This window comes from Microtus oregoni, unplaced genomic scaffold (assembly GCF_018167655.1).
Source record: "Microtus oregoni isolate MIOR12 unplaced genomic scaffold, Mior012 000055F_ref0000237, whole genome shotgun sequence".
Classification (NCBI taxonomy): domain Eukaryota; kingdom Metazoa; phylum Chordata; class Mammalia; order Rodentia; family Cricetidae; genus Microtus; species Microtus oregoni.
The window spans coordinates 12,314,571-12,329,808 of record NW_024543831.1 but is presented as its reverse complement, the minus strand read 5'-3'; the positions used below and the strand labels follow the sequence as shown (position 1 = coordinate 12,329,808).

The following is a 15,238-nucleotide window of genomic DNA, read 5'->3' as shown; positions in this document are numbered from 1 at the left end:
AAATCTTTAAGCATAGGAATTATTCTTATTAATTTTTTTCTTGTTTTTGAAAATGCCCTGAACGATTTTGAAAATGACCATGAACTGTGTTTTGGTGGTGGTTTGGTAGTCTGTGCTTGATAGGGCTAGATAGGAGTTCATCTTACTGGTGCCCTTTTCATTCCAAAGCATATTTAAACAGTTGAAACCCCAGCAAAATTGCAGCTAGTGTCATCTTTAAAACTTTTTAAAAGTGCATCTTTTGGTGGAAGATACACGTACATGCCACAGTATACATATGGAGGTCATAAGACCATTGTGGGAATCAGTGCTCTCCTTCTACCGTGTGAGTCCTTGGGGTAGAACTCAGGACCTTGGGCATAAGGCAAGTGCCTTTACCCAGTAAGCCATCGCCAACCTTTTTGTCATTTTTTAAAAACAGATTTCTATTTTCAGTTACTTTGATATTAAATGATTCCCCCCCAAATATCTTAGTAGAAGTTCTTTTTTATGTAACTGAGTATAATTGATGATAGAATTTGTCTAATTCCTAGCTTGACAGGTAATATATTGTGTTTAAGAATTTTAAATATAGGTCTATAGAAGTTATTGGACATGGTGGGAAAATTGTTTTGATGTACGTTTTTTTTTTTTTTAATGTTAAGAAACTTACATTTTGAGCCAGGTAGGTGGCAGTAGCCCATGCCAATAATCCTAGCCAACACTTAGGCAGAGACAGGCAGATCTCAGAGTTCGAGGCCAGTCTGGTCTACAGAGAGTTCCAGGATGGCCAGGGCTATACAGAGAAGCTCTGTCTTGAAAAACTAAAAAAGGAAGGAATGAGGAAACTAACCGTCTTAACATTTGTTTTGCTGCAATGGAACACCATGACCAAAAAACAAGTTAGGGAGAAAAGGGAGGCTTGCAGTGCTATATTGCTGCTCATCATCAAAGGAAGTCAGGATAGGAACTCAAACAGCACAGGAACCCAGAGGCATGAGCTGAGGCCATGGTAGGGTGTTGCTTACTGGCTTGTTCAGCCTGTTTTCTTACAGAACCCAGGACCACCAGCCCAGGAATAGAACCATTCACAATGGACTGGGCCCTCCTCTATCAATAGCTAATTTTAAAAAAATGCCTTACAGCCAGATCTTACAAGGCATTTTTCTCAATTAGGGTTCCTTCTTTTCAGATAATTCTAGTTTGTATGTCAAGTTGACATAAGACTAGCTGGCACAAAAACAAATTTGCATTTTGGGTTTTGTTAGGTAAAGGTAGATAGAGTTTAATTTATATCATCGAAGAAGTACTTTAAATACGCTTACAAAACTGAACATTGCATACAAAAATATTTTCCTTAAATCCTACCTGCATAACAGTTATTTTGAAAGACTACAATAATGTTTTTCTCCTTTCCTTTTAGGCCTCATTGCTCCGATTTCAGAGTACCTTGGTAATAGCTGAGCATGCAAATGATTCTCTAGCACCCATTACTCTAAATACCATCACTGCAGCTGGACGTCTTGGGGGTGAAGTGTCCTGTTTAGTAGCTGGAACCAAATGTGACAAGGTGAGAGATTTTTAAGGTCAGCCATAGCATATATAATCTCCATCAGGAGACAGTGAAAGATGGCAACAGAGAATTATGCCGAGGACCATAGCCCAAGCTGGTCTCTAATCCTCATTAAATGGTCAACCTCACGACTATTACTTGTGTAGAAATAGAACCAAAAGGTTTTCTCACGAAACATTTTATCTTTCAAAATGAGGTAGAGTGCTCTTGATTTAGTTCTGCTGGCTGGCACCATCCTGTGCCATCAGGCACCAAGTAGAATGGTAGCATCTGAGTCCCCTTAGAGGTTAATAGCTGATCCCTTTTGTACTGATGAATATACTTGTTAATTGCTTCTAATTCCCAAAAGTGGTAAATCTAGACGAAGTATCGGGTGCTCACTAACTGACAGAAGAATTCAGATCTAAGTTCCATTCTCCTCAGATTACAGCTGATGTATATGTTGGTTTTGTTGTGGTTGTTAAGTAACAGCTTTGGAAAGTCTTGCTCTGTAGACCAGGCTGTTCCCAAATGCATAGATCTGCCTGCCTCTGCCTCCCAAGTCTTGGGTTTGCAGGATCTGTGCCCTTGGGCTACTGTGTAGACAAGTACCTGTTAAGACTCACAAAGCTTTAGCTGCCAGTTCTCCACCATATCAGAGTTGCCAAGTGTGTGACTGGGGCTTGGCCCTAACGGAAGAGTAAATGTAGAAAGAGAATGTTTCTTTTTAGCAGACTATATATTTTACTAAATAAAGCATTTGGTAATGCAGGTTCAGAATGCTAATGTCACTTCTAATTCCTTGCATAAACTTGATATTTAAAAGACTATTCAGCAGATTTCAGGTTATAGATTTCTTTATCACATTCCTCTTGATGATCATTGAATATTTTTCTTTCTTTCTTTTTTTTTTTTGTTGTTGTTTTTTGAGATAGGGTTTCTCTGTGTAGCTCTGGCTGTCCTGGAACTTGCTCTGTAGACCAGGCTGTTCCCAAATGCATAGATCTGCCTACCTCTGCCTCCCAAGTCTTGGGTTTGAAGGTGTGCGCCACCACCTCCCAGCTGCTTATTGAGTATTATATAGTTGCTGTTTACAATGTCTGATGATAGGGTTAAGCAAACCCTTTTTTTAATTACTAGATATTTAATCAGTTGCAGTCTTATATATGTCATGTTTTTATTCTTAAAAAAATGCCTAATAGTGTAGACAGATTTTAGTTTTATATTGTTTTCTTTAGCTATTAATCATAAACAGAAGGTGATTATTCTGTGTAGTACTGAAGTTTTGACAGTAAAAAATTATTTCAATGGGAAATTCTGTTCCACATTATATACAGGCTGCTGTGTAGGAACTTTGGAATTAAGTGGGTTTCTTAATTGGAAATTTTTTGAAGCTGGAGATGCTAAACTCCGATGCATCTCTTTGTAAGACAGTGTAACTGTGCTGATCAGTGCCTGGCCTGGCAGGTTCTTCACTGCATCCTCCTTTCAGTGAATATTGCAGAGCCGTATAGTCTATGGAAGAGGGCTGAAGGCACAACCCTGTGCCCATTCATCAGTGAATTAGCAAGTGGAAGACAGTAATGGCAGATGAGACTGATAAGCAGAAACCACTCATGTTAAAGTTACTTTAAAGGGAGAATGCTAATTGCCTTCTGTATAGGGAAAATCAGAGTAATCAGAGCTTTCTCAGAAGCCCTTCCTGATTCCAAACAGGAAAAATGAGAAGTTAAACAAGAAAATACTTTACTTTGTTATAGATAAGTATCTGTGTATAGGCAGAAATTCCATCTTAACAGTGGGCAGTAATTGAAGATTTCTTTCTATTACTTGGAATTGTTAATCTTAGTCTCAGGAGAAATTATTGCCAAATGAAGTGCAGTCAGTATTAAACAAGTATGATGCTGAAGTTCTGCCTTCACTTCTAGTAGATTCTGACCTTACTATACAGAGAGAAAATCTTATTTTACCTCTCTCTTCCTCCTCTCCATTTTCTTTTTTTTTTCCTTTGGATTTGTGAGAGTGGACATTATTCTACCCTACAGTTTTATAGAATTTGTGATCCTACTACCTCATCCTCCCAAATGCTGGGTACCACATAAAGTTTTCTGTAGGGCATTTTCTTATTTAGTGATTGGTTGGGGGAGGATTGGGCCTTGCATGAGCTTTGAAACCTCAAAGCCACCTCCATCAATACTGAAATTGTCCTTTTTATCACAGGTGGTCCAAGATCTCTGTAAAGTAGCTGGTGTAGCGAAGGTTCTAGTGGCCCAGCATGATGCCTACAAAGGCCTCCTTCCAGGTGAGGTGTTCCAGTGGAAAATGTAGCGACTGTTATGTTTGAATATGTGATCATAAAAATAGCACGAAATGTGTTTTACCAAGTGTGTTTAATTCTCAGAGGAACTGACACCATTGATTTTGGAAACTCAGAAGCAATTCAATTATACACACATCTGTGCTGGAGCATCTGCTTTTGGAAAGGTGAGAAGTGGAGTCTGACCTCACTGAACAGGATAGCTTTCACTGGGCCAGAAATATAGTAGACTTTGTTTAGATAGCCTGTCCTGACTTGGTCATACCTAGGGGAGTACGGCTAACATTTACATATATTCTTTCAAGATTTTATCCAATTTTCTGTTAAAATGTCATTTCCAGATCTTAAAATTTTGTCACAGACTAACTATTCTTGCAGGATTTTGTCATAATTTATTAAACCTTTCACTTCTAGGTTTTCTTTTTATTTATTTATTTATTTATTTATTTTTATTTTTTATTTTTTTATTGAGAAAAGGAAAAAACGTTTCCCCCTCCTCCCACCCTTCTTCCCCTCCCCCCACTCCTCTCCCACTCCCTCTCCAGTCCAAAGAGCAGTCAGGGTTCCCTGCCCTGTGGAAAGTCCAAGGTCCTCCCCGCTCCGTCCATATCTAGGAAGGTGAACATCCAAAATGGCTAGGCTCCCACAAAGCCAGAACATGAAGTAGGATCAAAACCCCGTGCCATTGTCCTTGGCTTCTCATCAGCCCTCATTGTTCGCCATGTTCAGAGAGTCCGGTTTTATCCCATGCTTTTTCAGTTATAGTCCAGCTGGCCTTGGTGAGCTCCCAATAGATCAACCCCACTGTCTCAGTGGGTGGGTGCGCCCCTCGTGGTCCTGACTTCCTTGCTCATCTTCTCCCTCCTTCCGCTCCTCATTGGGACCTTGGGAGCTCAGTCCAGTGCTCCAGTGTGGGTCTCTGTCTCTACAGTGGCTCCCAGGAGCCCAAGGCGATGTCCCCAATTAGTTCCTTGGGCAGCTGAGAATAGGGAACCTGAAACGACCCTATCCTATAGCAATACTGACGAATATCTTGCATATCACCATAGAACCTTCGTCTGGTGATGGATGGAGATAGAGACAGAGACCCACACTGGAGCACTGCACTTCTAGGTTTTCTAATTTGGCCTGGATAATGCTATTATTAAATTGATTTCTGTGCATGTGTTTGTAGATGTTATGTTTAGTTACTCATCCGAAGAGATGATTTAGTTGAATGTCTGATAGTTACAAAAGGAAATCTGTCTAATCAAGGGATTTGGGAATGACTCTGTTATGGTTGGAATATCCTTAAAGACAGCTATAATCTGATCATGTGTACTGTGATAAAACACCCTGACAAAGTAACTTTAAGGGAGAAAAGGTTTTCTCAAAATTCCAGGGTACAGCCCATCATGGCAGGGAGTCACAGTGTCAGGGACTTGAGACAACTGGTCATATTACATCCACAGTCTCATACGCAATTCAAGACCCAAAACCAGGGAATGGGTGTTACCCATAGTGGACTGGGTCTTCCCACACCAATTAATGTAATCAAGGAAGAGCCCTTCCCAGGTAATTCTAAATTGTGTCAAGATGACAATTAAAAGTAACCATTACAAATGAGTAGTGCCGATCTATATCAAGGGAACATGGAACAAAGGGCAGTGAAGATAGGGTGTACTTTAGAGAGAGAGTGTTGGCCTACATGCATGGAACCCCGAGAGTTCAATTCCCCACCAGTTCCCTTTTTTAAAATTCTGTTTTGTTTTCATTTAAAAAATGTATGCATGTTTTGCCTACATGTATGTCTGTGTACCATGTAGGTGTAGTGTCCATAGAGGTCAGAAAAGAATATCAAATACCCTAGGACTGGAGTTACAGACACTTGTGATGGTTTGAATGAGAATGCCCCTGTAAGTTCATATATTTGAATACTTGATCTTCAGTTGGAGGAACTATTTAGGAAGAATTAGGAGGTGTGGCTTTGATGAAGGAGGTGTGTCACTGGGGGCAAGCTTTGAGGTTTTAGTAAGCCCACACCATTCCCAGTTAGTATTTTCTGCCTTGTGCTTGTGGAAGGAGACGTGAGCTCTCAACTTCAGCGCCATGCTGGCCTATCTGTTGCCGTGTTCCCCACCATGATAGTCATGGTCTCCTACCCTCTGGACTCATGAACCCCAAATCAAATGCTTTTTTAAACAAGTTGTCTTGGTCATGGTGTTTCATCATGGCAGTAGAAAAGTAACTAAAGCAATTGTGAACTGCCTTGTGAGTGCTAGGAATTGAACCTGGGCCCTCTGGAAGAGCAGCCAGTGCTTACCTATAATTTTAGAAGCCCAGGTGGTGGAGACAGTAGGCGTGCATTCAGTGCTTGCCTGAGAAACTTAGTAAGACTTTGTCTCAAAATAAAAAGTAAAAGAGAAGGCTAGAGAGATGGCTCAGCAGGTAAGAGCACTTGCTTTGCAAGAATGAGGGCCTGAGTTCAAGTCCCCAGCACTCACATAAGGGAATGGCTGCATGTGCCTATAACTTCAACACTGGAGGCTGGTTACAGGAGAATACTGTGAGCTTGCTGGAAAACCAGCCTAACTCAAGCAGTCAGTTTCTGATTCAGTGAGCGACCTTGCCTCAAAGAAATAAGATGGAGAACTATAAAGAAAGATTCTGCTTTGGCCACCTATACATTTGACACTATGTACATGCACCACATACACATGCACACATGTATACATGTACACACACACACACACACACACACACACGGAATAGAAGCTGATTTGGAGATAGAACCCTTGACTACCCATTCATGTGCACAAGGCGCCAGGTTCAGTCCTCAGTACAGGAAAGTTAACTACACAGATAACCTCATAGAAAGTTGGACATAATATAGCAGTATGAAGAACAAGGATGTAACTCTGTCCTTCATATTTTTAGCTTACTCTTTCCTATTTCAGGAGTGTACCTTACTAATGGCCTCTTTCTGTTGTCTTTAAATTGTGCACGTACATACATATTTTTATTATTTTGTGACTAGGAGTTTTTGCTTAATATATTCTTGAAAATATTAGCTCATAATGTATCTGTCTCTCTGACTGCATAGCATTCCATATTAGTCAAGGTCAGCAGTCACTTGTTTTCAGTCACTTGCTGCAAGGAAGACATCCTTGTACATACATCTTTGTATGCCTTTGCTGGCATATCTTTAAAATAGAGTTCAAGAAGTGAAATAGCTGAGTTTAAAGACAGTGCTTTAAACATGGTTGATAGATATTGTTAAATTGTCGACACATGGTATTATAAATTTTAACACCTCCCTCCTCAGAATTGATGGATGAGTCTTTGTGGATCATCCTGTCTCTGAGAGTACTGTTTCTGTTCTGGTGGTTTAATTTTGAGTTTAGTTGATGAGAGTTCATCTGCGAGACTATGAGCCCAAGAAACAGTGTTTGCTGTGTTTTAGTTCCCAATTTCTATGACCCTGGCACTGACTTCTCTGTAGTGACAGATGAGAGCTTGACAATAAGAGTCACAGAAGAGATGCTGGTGCTGTAGCCTACAAATGCAAATGAGATCAGGAAAAGTCCATAGGAGAAATGCCACAGGGAGATTATAAGTAGATCTGCGACAAACCTGTGAATTGTGTTTATTATTTTTTGTCACTGTGAAAGGAAAACTGAGCAATGTAGACTAAGACTGCTCTTTGGTTCCCTGACTGCACAGCTCCTAATAGTCACACAGCTCCTATATTAATTATAACACTGTTTGGTCAACAGCTTAGGTGTCTTTCTAGCTAGTTATTATGTCTTAACCCATTTCTGTTTATCTATATATCACCACAAAACTGTGGCCTTACTGGTAAGGTTCTGGCATCTTTCTCTTTCGGCAGCTACATGGCGTCTGCCTGACTCCACTTTCTCTCTCTCTCTCTCTCTCTCTCTCTCTCTCTCTCTCTCTTTCTTTCTGTTTAGGTTTTCTGCCTAGCTCTCTTCTGCCCTGCCATAGGCCAAAACTGCTTCTTTATTAACCAGTGGTAATTAAACATATTCACAGCATAAAGAGGGGAATCCCACATCAGAGCAAAATGAGGAGGAATGTATTTTGGTTCATGGATTCAATCACTTCCTCCTATCACTTTGGCCCTGTGGCGAGCCCTCCTGGTCGTGACTCATGGTGGAAGTACATGAGAAGACATAGTAATCTCATAGTAGAGAGAAGGGAAAGGAGAAAAACAGAAGTGAGCATTTCAGTATCTCCTTTGAGGTTCAATGCCAGCTATCATGCCCTAGGTCTTACCTCCTAAAGGGTCTGACATGTAGCAGCTGTAAAGGCTGGCAACCAAGCTTTCAATACATGGCTTGTCAAAAATATTCAACCTCCTTCACCAGAAAGAAAATTCAAATTAAAACTTGAGATTACAGCCATGTGTGGTAGTGTACACCTTTAATCCCAGCACTTGGGAGGCAGAAGCAGGTGGATCTTTCTGTTTGAGGCCAGTTTGGTCTACAAAGTGAGTTCCAGGACAACTAGGGCTGCACAGAGAAACCCTGCCTCAGAAAACCACAAACAAACAAAAACAAAAACCTTGAGGTTCCACTTCATCCTCATCAAGGTGGGCATCATTAAGAAAATAAAGGACAGAGAGTTCTGATTAGGATGTAGGGAAAGAGGAGACTTTATTTACTGCAGGTGGGGTGTAAACTAGTGAAGCCTTTATGGAAGTCAAGTTTCTCAAAGAATTAAAAAGAAAATGACCATATGACCCAGCTGTACCACTCCTGGACTTATACCCAAAGAACTCTATAGCCACCACAGAGGTACTTGCACTTCTTACTCGTGTATTTTTCACCACAGCAAGGAAATAACTGCCTATGTCTATCAGCGTATAAATGGATACAGAAAATGTACATACACAGCTGTAAAAAACTGAAAATTTCAGGAAAATGGATGGATCTGGAAGTTCTTATATTGAGATGAGCCAGACTCAGAAAGACAAATACAGCATACTCTCTCTGGCATGCAGTTCCTAGCTTTTAATGTTTATATGTGCATATATAAGTGTACAGGTCATATGAAATGAAAGTAGAGAGGGGACCCCATGAGGAAAGAACGGGTGTTTAGGAAGTTGGGGGGATGTAGAGCTCATTAAGGTGAAAGTGGGAAAGGAGATCCCTGGAGGTGTAAGGCTAGTGGAAATAGGGATGCGGGAAGGGTAGAAGAGGAAAATCTACAAAAGCAAGAAAACTGACATTGGTTAGTATTTTTAGTAGTCAAGGCCAGCATTCTTTTTTGTTTGTTTGTTTTTGTTTTTCAAGACAGGGTTTCTCTGTAGCTTTGGAGCCTGTCCTGGAACTAGGTCTTGTAGACCAGGCTGGCCTCAAACTCCCGTAGATCTGCCTGCCTCTGCCTCCCAAGTGCTGGGATTAAAGGCATGCACCACGACTGTCAGGCAAGGCCAGCATTCTTTATTCACGGTTGAAAGAGGATTGCTGTTTAGTGCGGGTATGACAAAATGAAAATTAGAATTTTTTTCCTTCAGAAACTCTAGCAGTCATGAAGCTGGTTCTGTCAGTGCTTGTAGTTACTTTATATAAAGTATGAAGTCACTGAGTAGAAACAGAACAGGAACACAATAAGACACAACCTTCTATCTTCAGGGTACTTAGAACCCTAGTTAGGGGTTATTCAACATGTATGTTAAAAATGGTTTTACAACAGAAATTCATGCTACTCACAGCTAATATATTGTAATTGTGTATGCATGTGGGAGAGTACAGAATGAGGGGTATTGACGAGGAGTTTGGGAGACTCTGTACAGAACAGAGAGTGCTTGTTGTATTATCTTGAAAGCATGCCTGCCAGAAGCAGTGTCATGAAACAGGAAGTGCCACTGACTGAGCTCTGTAGAGGTCAGCATTTCTAATTGTGTGATAAAAGGCAGTGCTTCACTTTTAAAATTTCTTTTTTTTTTTTTTAAATAATTTTTTTTATTAAGAAAAGAAGAAAAAAAAACATAAACAAAAAACAAGTTTCCACCTCCTCCCAGCCTCCCATTTCCCTCCCCCTCCTCCCACCCTTCTCCCCCTCCTCCCACCCTTCTACCCCTCCCCCCACTCCTCTCCCCCTCCCTCTCCAGTCCACAGAGCAGTCCAGGTTCCCTGCCCTGTGGTAAGTCCTAGGTCCTCCCCCCTCCGTCCATATCTAGGAAGGTGAACATCCAAACTGGCTAGGCTTCCACAAAGCCAGCACATTAAGTAGGATCAAAACCCCGTGCCATTGTCCTTGGCGTCTCATCAGCCCTCATTGTTCGCCATGTTCAGAGGGTCCGGTTTTATCCCATGCTTTTTCGGTCACAGTCCAGCTGGCCTTGGTGAGCTCCCAGTAGATCAGCTCCACTGTCTCAGTGGGTGGGTGCACGCCTCGTGGTCCCGACTTCTTTGCTCATGTTCTCCCTCCTTCTGCTCCTCATTGGGACCTTGGGAGCTCAGTCCAGTGCTCCAGTGTGGGTCTGTCTCTGTCTCCATCCATCACCAGATGAAGGTTCTATGATGATATGCAAGATATTCGTCAGTATTGCTCTCGGATAGGGTCATTTCAGGTTCCCAATCCTCAGCTACCCAAGGAACTAACTGGGAACCTCATGTTGGGCACTTGGGAGCCCCTCTAGGGTCAAATCTCTTGCTCACCCTAAAGTGGTTCCCTTAACTAAGAATTGTGGTTCCGTGCTCCCCTATCCACCTTTCCTTTATCCCAATTCTCCTGATTCCCCAAATCCCCCCTCCTTCCCTTCTACCTTTTCTCTCCCCATCTCCCCTTACCCCCATCCCACCCCACCCCCAAGATCCTAATTTTCTACCCGGCAATTGGGTCTACTTCCCTTAGCCAAGAGGATAACTATATGTTTTTCCTTGGGTTCACCTTCTTACTTAGCTTCTTTAGGTTCACCTATTGTAGACTCCGTGGCGCTAATTTATGGCTAGAAACCAATTATGAGCGAGTACATCCCATGTTCATCTTTTTGGGTCTGGGACACCTCACTCAGGATAGTGTTTTCTATTTCCATCCATTTGCCTGCAAAATTCGAGAAGTCATTGTTTTTTACCGCAGCGTAGTACTCTAGCGTGTATATATTCCATACTTTCTTCATCCATTCTTCCATTGAAGGGCATCTAGGTTGTTTCCAGGTTCTGGCTATTACAAATAATACAGCTATGAACATAATTGAACAAATGCTTTTGTCATATGATAGAGCATCTCTTGGGTATATTCCCAGGAGTGGTATTGCTGGGTCCAGGGGTAAGTTGATCCCGAATTTCCTGAGAAACCGAAACACTGACTTCCACAGTGGTTGCACAAGATGGCATTCCCACCAGCAATGGATGAGGGTACCCGTTCCTCCACAGCCTCTCCAGCAAAGGTTATCCTTGGTGTTTTTGACTTTAGCCATTCTGACAGGTGTAAGATGATATCTCAAAGTTGTTTTGATTTGCATTTCCCTGATTGCTAAGGAAGTTGAGCACGACTTTAAGTGTCTTTTGGCCATTTGAACTTCCTCTGCTGAGAATTCTCTGTTCAGTTCAGTGCCCCATTTTTTAATTGGGTTAATTAGCATTTTAAAGTCTAGTTTCTTGAGTTCCTTATATATTTTGGAGATCAGACCTTTGTCTGTTGTGGGGTTGGTGAAGATCTTCTCCCAATCAGTAGGTTGCCTTTGTGTCTTATTGACTATGTCCTTTGCTTTACAGAAGCTTCTCAGTTTAAGTAGGTCCCAATTATTCAATGTTGCCCTTAATGTCTGTGCTTCTGGGGTTATACATAGGAAGCGATCTCCTGTGCCCAGCTCCTGTAGGGTACTTCCCACTTTCTCTTCTATCAGGTTCAGTGTGTTCGGGCTGATATTGAGGTCTTTAATCCATTTGGACTTGAGTTTTGTGCACGGTGATAGATAAGGGTCTATTTTCATTCTTCTACAAGATGACATCCAGTTGTGCCAGCACCATTTGTTGAAGATGCTTTCTTTCTTCCATTTTATACTTTTAGCTCCTTTATCGAAAATCAGGTGTTCATAGGTTTGTGGGATAAAATCCGGGTCTTCTATACGATTCCATTGGTCGACTTCTCTGTTTTTATGCCAGTACCACACTGTTTTCATTACTGTAGCTCTGTAATAGAGTTTGAAGTCAGGGATGGTAATGCCTCCAGAAGATCCTTTATTGTATAGGATTGTTTTGGCTATCCTGGGTTTTTTGTTTTTCCATATAAAGTTGATTATTGTCCTCTCCAGATCTGTGAAGAATTTTGATGGGATCTTGATGGGGATTGCATTGAATCTATAAATAGCCTTTGGTAGAATTGCCATTTTTACTATGTTGATCCTACCAATCCAAGAGCAAGGGAGGTCCATCCATTTTTTGGTATCCTCTTCAATTTCTTTCTTCAATGCCTTAAAGTTCTTGTCAAATAGATCTTTCACTTCCTTGGTTAGATGTACCCCAAGATATTTTATGCTGTTTTTGGCTATTGTGAATGGTGAAGCTTCTCTGATTTCCCTCTCTGCTTCCATATCCTTTGTGTATAAGAGGGCGACTGATTTTTTGGAGTTGATCTTGTATCCTGCCACATTACTAAAGCTGTTTATCAGCTGTAGGAGTTCTTTGGTGGAGTTTTTGGGGTCGCTTATGTACACTATCATATCATCTGCAAATAACGAAAGTTTAACTTCTTCCTTTCCAATTCGAATCCCCTTGATTCCATTATGTTGTCTTATTGCTATTGCTAGAACTTCAAGCACTATATTGAAGAGGTATGGGGAGAGTGGACAGCCTTGTCGTGTTCCTGAGTTAAGTGGGATGGCTTTGAGTTTCTCTCCGTTTAATTTGATGTTAGCTGTCGGCTTGCTGTATATAGCTTTTATTATATTTAGGTATGACCCTTGTATCCCTAATCTCTCCAAGACTTTTAACATAAATGGATGTTGAATTTTGTCAAATGCTTTTTCAGCATCTAATGAAATGATCATATGGTTTTTTTCTTTCAGTTTATTTATATGCTGGATTACATTGATTGATTTTCGTATGTTGAACCAGCCCTGCATCTCAGGAATGAAGCCTACTTGATCATAATGGATAATTTTTCGGATGTGTTCTTGGATTCGATTTGCCAGTATTTTGTTGAGGATTTTTGCGTCGATATTCATGAGTGAGATTGGCCTGTAGTTCTCTTTCCTGGTTGAGTCTTTGAGTGGTTTTGGTATCAGAGTAATTGTGGCTTCATAAAAGGAGTTTGGTAATGACCCTTCTGTTTCTATCTTGTGGAATACATTAAGGAGTATAGGTATTAGATCTTCTTGGAAGATCTGGTAGAATTCCGCATTGAAACCATCTGGTCCTGGGCATTTTTTGGTAGGGAGGTTTTTGATAACCTCTTCTAATTCTTCGCGACTAACAGGTCTATTTAGATTGTTCACCAGGTCCTGATTTAACTTTGGTATATGATATTTATCTAAAAAAGTATCCATTTCCTTTACATTTTCCAATTTTGTGGCATATAGGCTTTTGTAGTAAGATCTAATGATTCTCTGAATTTCCTCTGTGTCTGTGGTTATGTCCCCCTTTTCATTTCTGATCATATTAATTTGCAAATTCTCTCTCTGCCGTTTGATTAGCTTGGATAGTGGTTTGTCAATCTTGTTGATTTTCTCCAGGAACCAGCTTTTTGTTTCATTGATTTTTTGTATTATTTTCTGTGTTTCTATTTTGTTGATTTCAGCCCTCATTTTGATTATTTCTAGTCTTCTACTCCTCCTAGGTGAGTCTGCTTCTTTTTTTTCTAGAGCTTTCAGGTGGGCTGTTAAGTCTCCAATGTGAGCTTTCTCTGTTTTCTTTAAGTGGGCACTTAGTGCTATGAACTTTCCTCTTAGGACTGCTTTCATAGTGTCCCATAAGTTTGAGTATGTTGTTTCTTTATTTTCATTGAATTCCAGGAAGACTTTAATTTCTTTCTTTATTTCTTCCTTAATCCAGCTATGGTTCAATAGTTGACTGTTCAGTTTCCATGACTTTGTATGCTTTCTTATATTATCTAAAAGAACCTCAGTCAGAAACATGGAAATTCAGTCTTCACAAAGTGACTCTCTTCTGCTTTAGAGCCCTAGAGCCTTAGTGCAATTTTAACTAGACATGTGGAAGCTCCTTTTCCCTCGTTATATTGCAACTAGACACAAGGAGATTTTGACCTGCTTAAGGATGCTGGCTACTGAGAGCAAAGTTATGCGTGTGTTTACTTAACTGTTATGTACCTGTGTCAGCAAGAGCATGTGTGCTTGTTTCTGTTGTTCACATGATCTTTGACACTCAGGCTGCTGTGATTGATTCATTTGTGCAACATGAACTCGACAGAGTTTGAAATGACGGCTGAAAGTTTTTCTTTCATATCTTATAGTAAATATATAAATTCTTTTCCAGTATTTTACTCTTCTGATTTTTTTCTCTTTCTCTTGTTTAAATTCAGGGATCCATAACTGTCACATCTTGTACTTGATATTTATTATTAGGGCAGTAGATCTCATAATTTATCAGATTGAATCAGCTAATTACTGTAAATCTTGTACAACTCTTAACATAGAGTAATGGTAGGCACTTAATTTTAAAGATTACCTCAAAAACTGGACTTCATGTCCCATGTTCAAAGACACGTGTGAAGTATAAAATATTTGAATTTGAATTAAAATTTCTACTTCCCTTTAAAGGAAATTAGAAGATACCATTGTTGGTCATTGTATTAATCAGCTTGCATTTTTGTAGCTCACTACTCTTTTTCTTTTAGAACCTTTTGCCCAGGGTAGCAGCCAAACTTGATGTTGCCCCAGTTTCTGACATCATTGAGATCAAGTCACCTGATACATTTGTGAGAACTGTCTATGCAGGTAGGTCCCAAGGAAGATAACTAATCAACATGCCGTTTTTTGGGGTGGGGGAGGATATAGTCTTAAAAAGAGATTTGGAAACAAACCATATGATTAAATGAACCATCTTAAAGGTTTCTGAGAAACGCTTTAGTTCAAAATTGCTACTATAGCATGACATGGCATTCCATCTGATTTATCCTGTGCATGGTGCTTTTATACTGGCCTTTGAGTTTATGGAGTGAGGTTTCCCCTGAGTGGTTAATAGAGATTAAGCTTGCCATCCAATATGTATGTATGTATATAAGTATTTTAAAATTTTAGTTAAGATGTAATTATATCACTTCTCCCCTCTCACCTCTCCTTGTGTCATTCCCCTTTACTCTCAAATTGATGGCGTTTTTTTCTTTATGTTATACACATAGGCATTAATATGTAAGTACAACCCGGTAGGTCTGTTTAGTTTAGATGTGTATATGTGATTTCAGGGCTGGCTACTTTGCATTGG

The 15,238-nt window shown here is 40.3% G+C and overlaps 1 protein-coding gene across 1 annotated transcript in view; it reads left to right on the top strand.

The window, feature by feature from the left end:
• The window catches only part of Etfa (electron transfer flavoprotein subunit alpha), a 66,288-nt gene that overhangs the window by 9,314 nt on the left and 41,736 nt on the right, over positions 1 to 15,238 (top strand). Inside the window, exons 2-5 of the mRNA XM_041638547.1 lie at positions 1,403 to 1,549; positions 3,752 to 3,833; positions 3,933 to 4,015; positions 14,652 to 14,751. Of these exons, the coding sequence (XP_041494481.1) occupies positions 1,403 to 1,549; positions 3,752 to 3,833; positions 3,933 to 4,015; positions 14,652 to 14,751 (412 nt within the window). The remainder of the gene's footprint in view (positions 1 to 1,402; positions 1,550 to 3,751; positions 3,834 to 3,932; positions 4,016 to 14,651; positions 14,752 to 15,238) is intronic.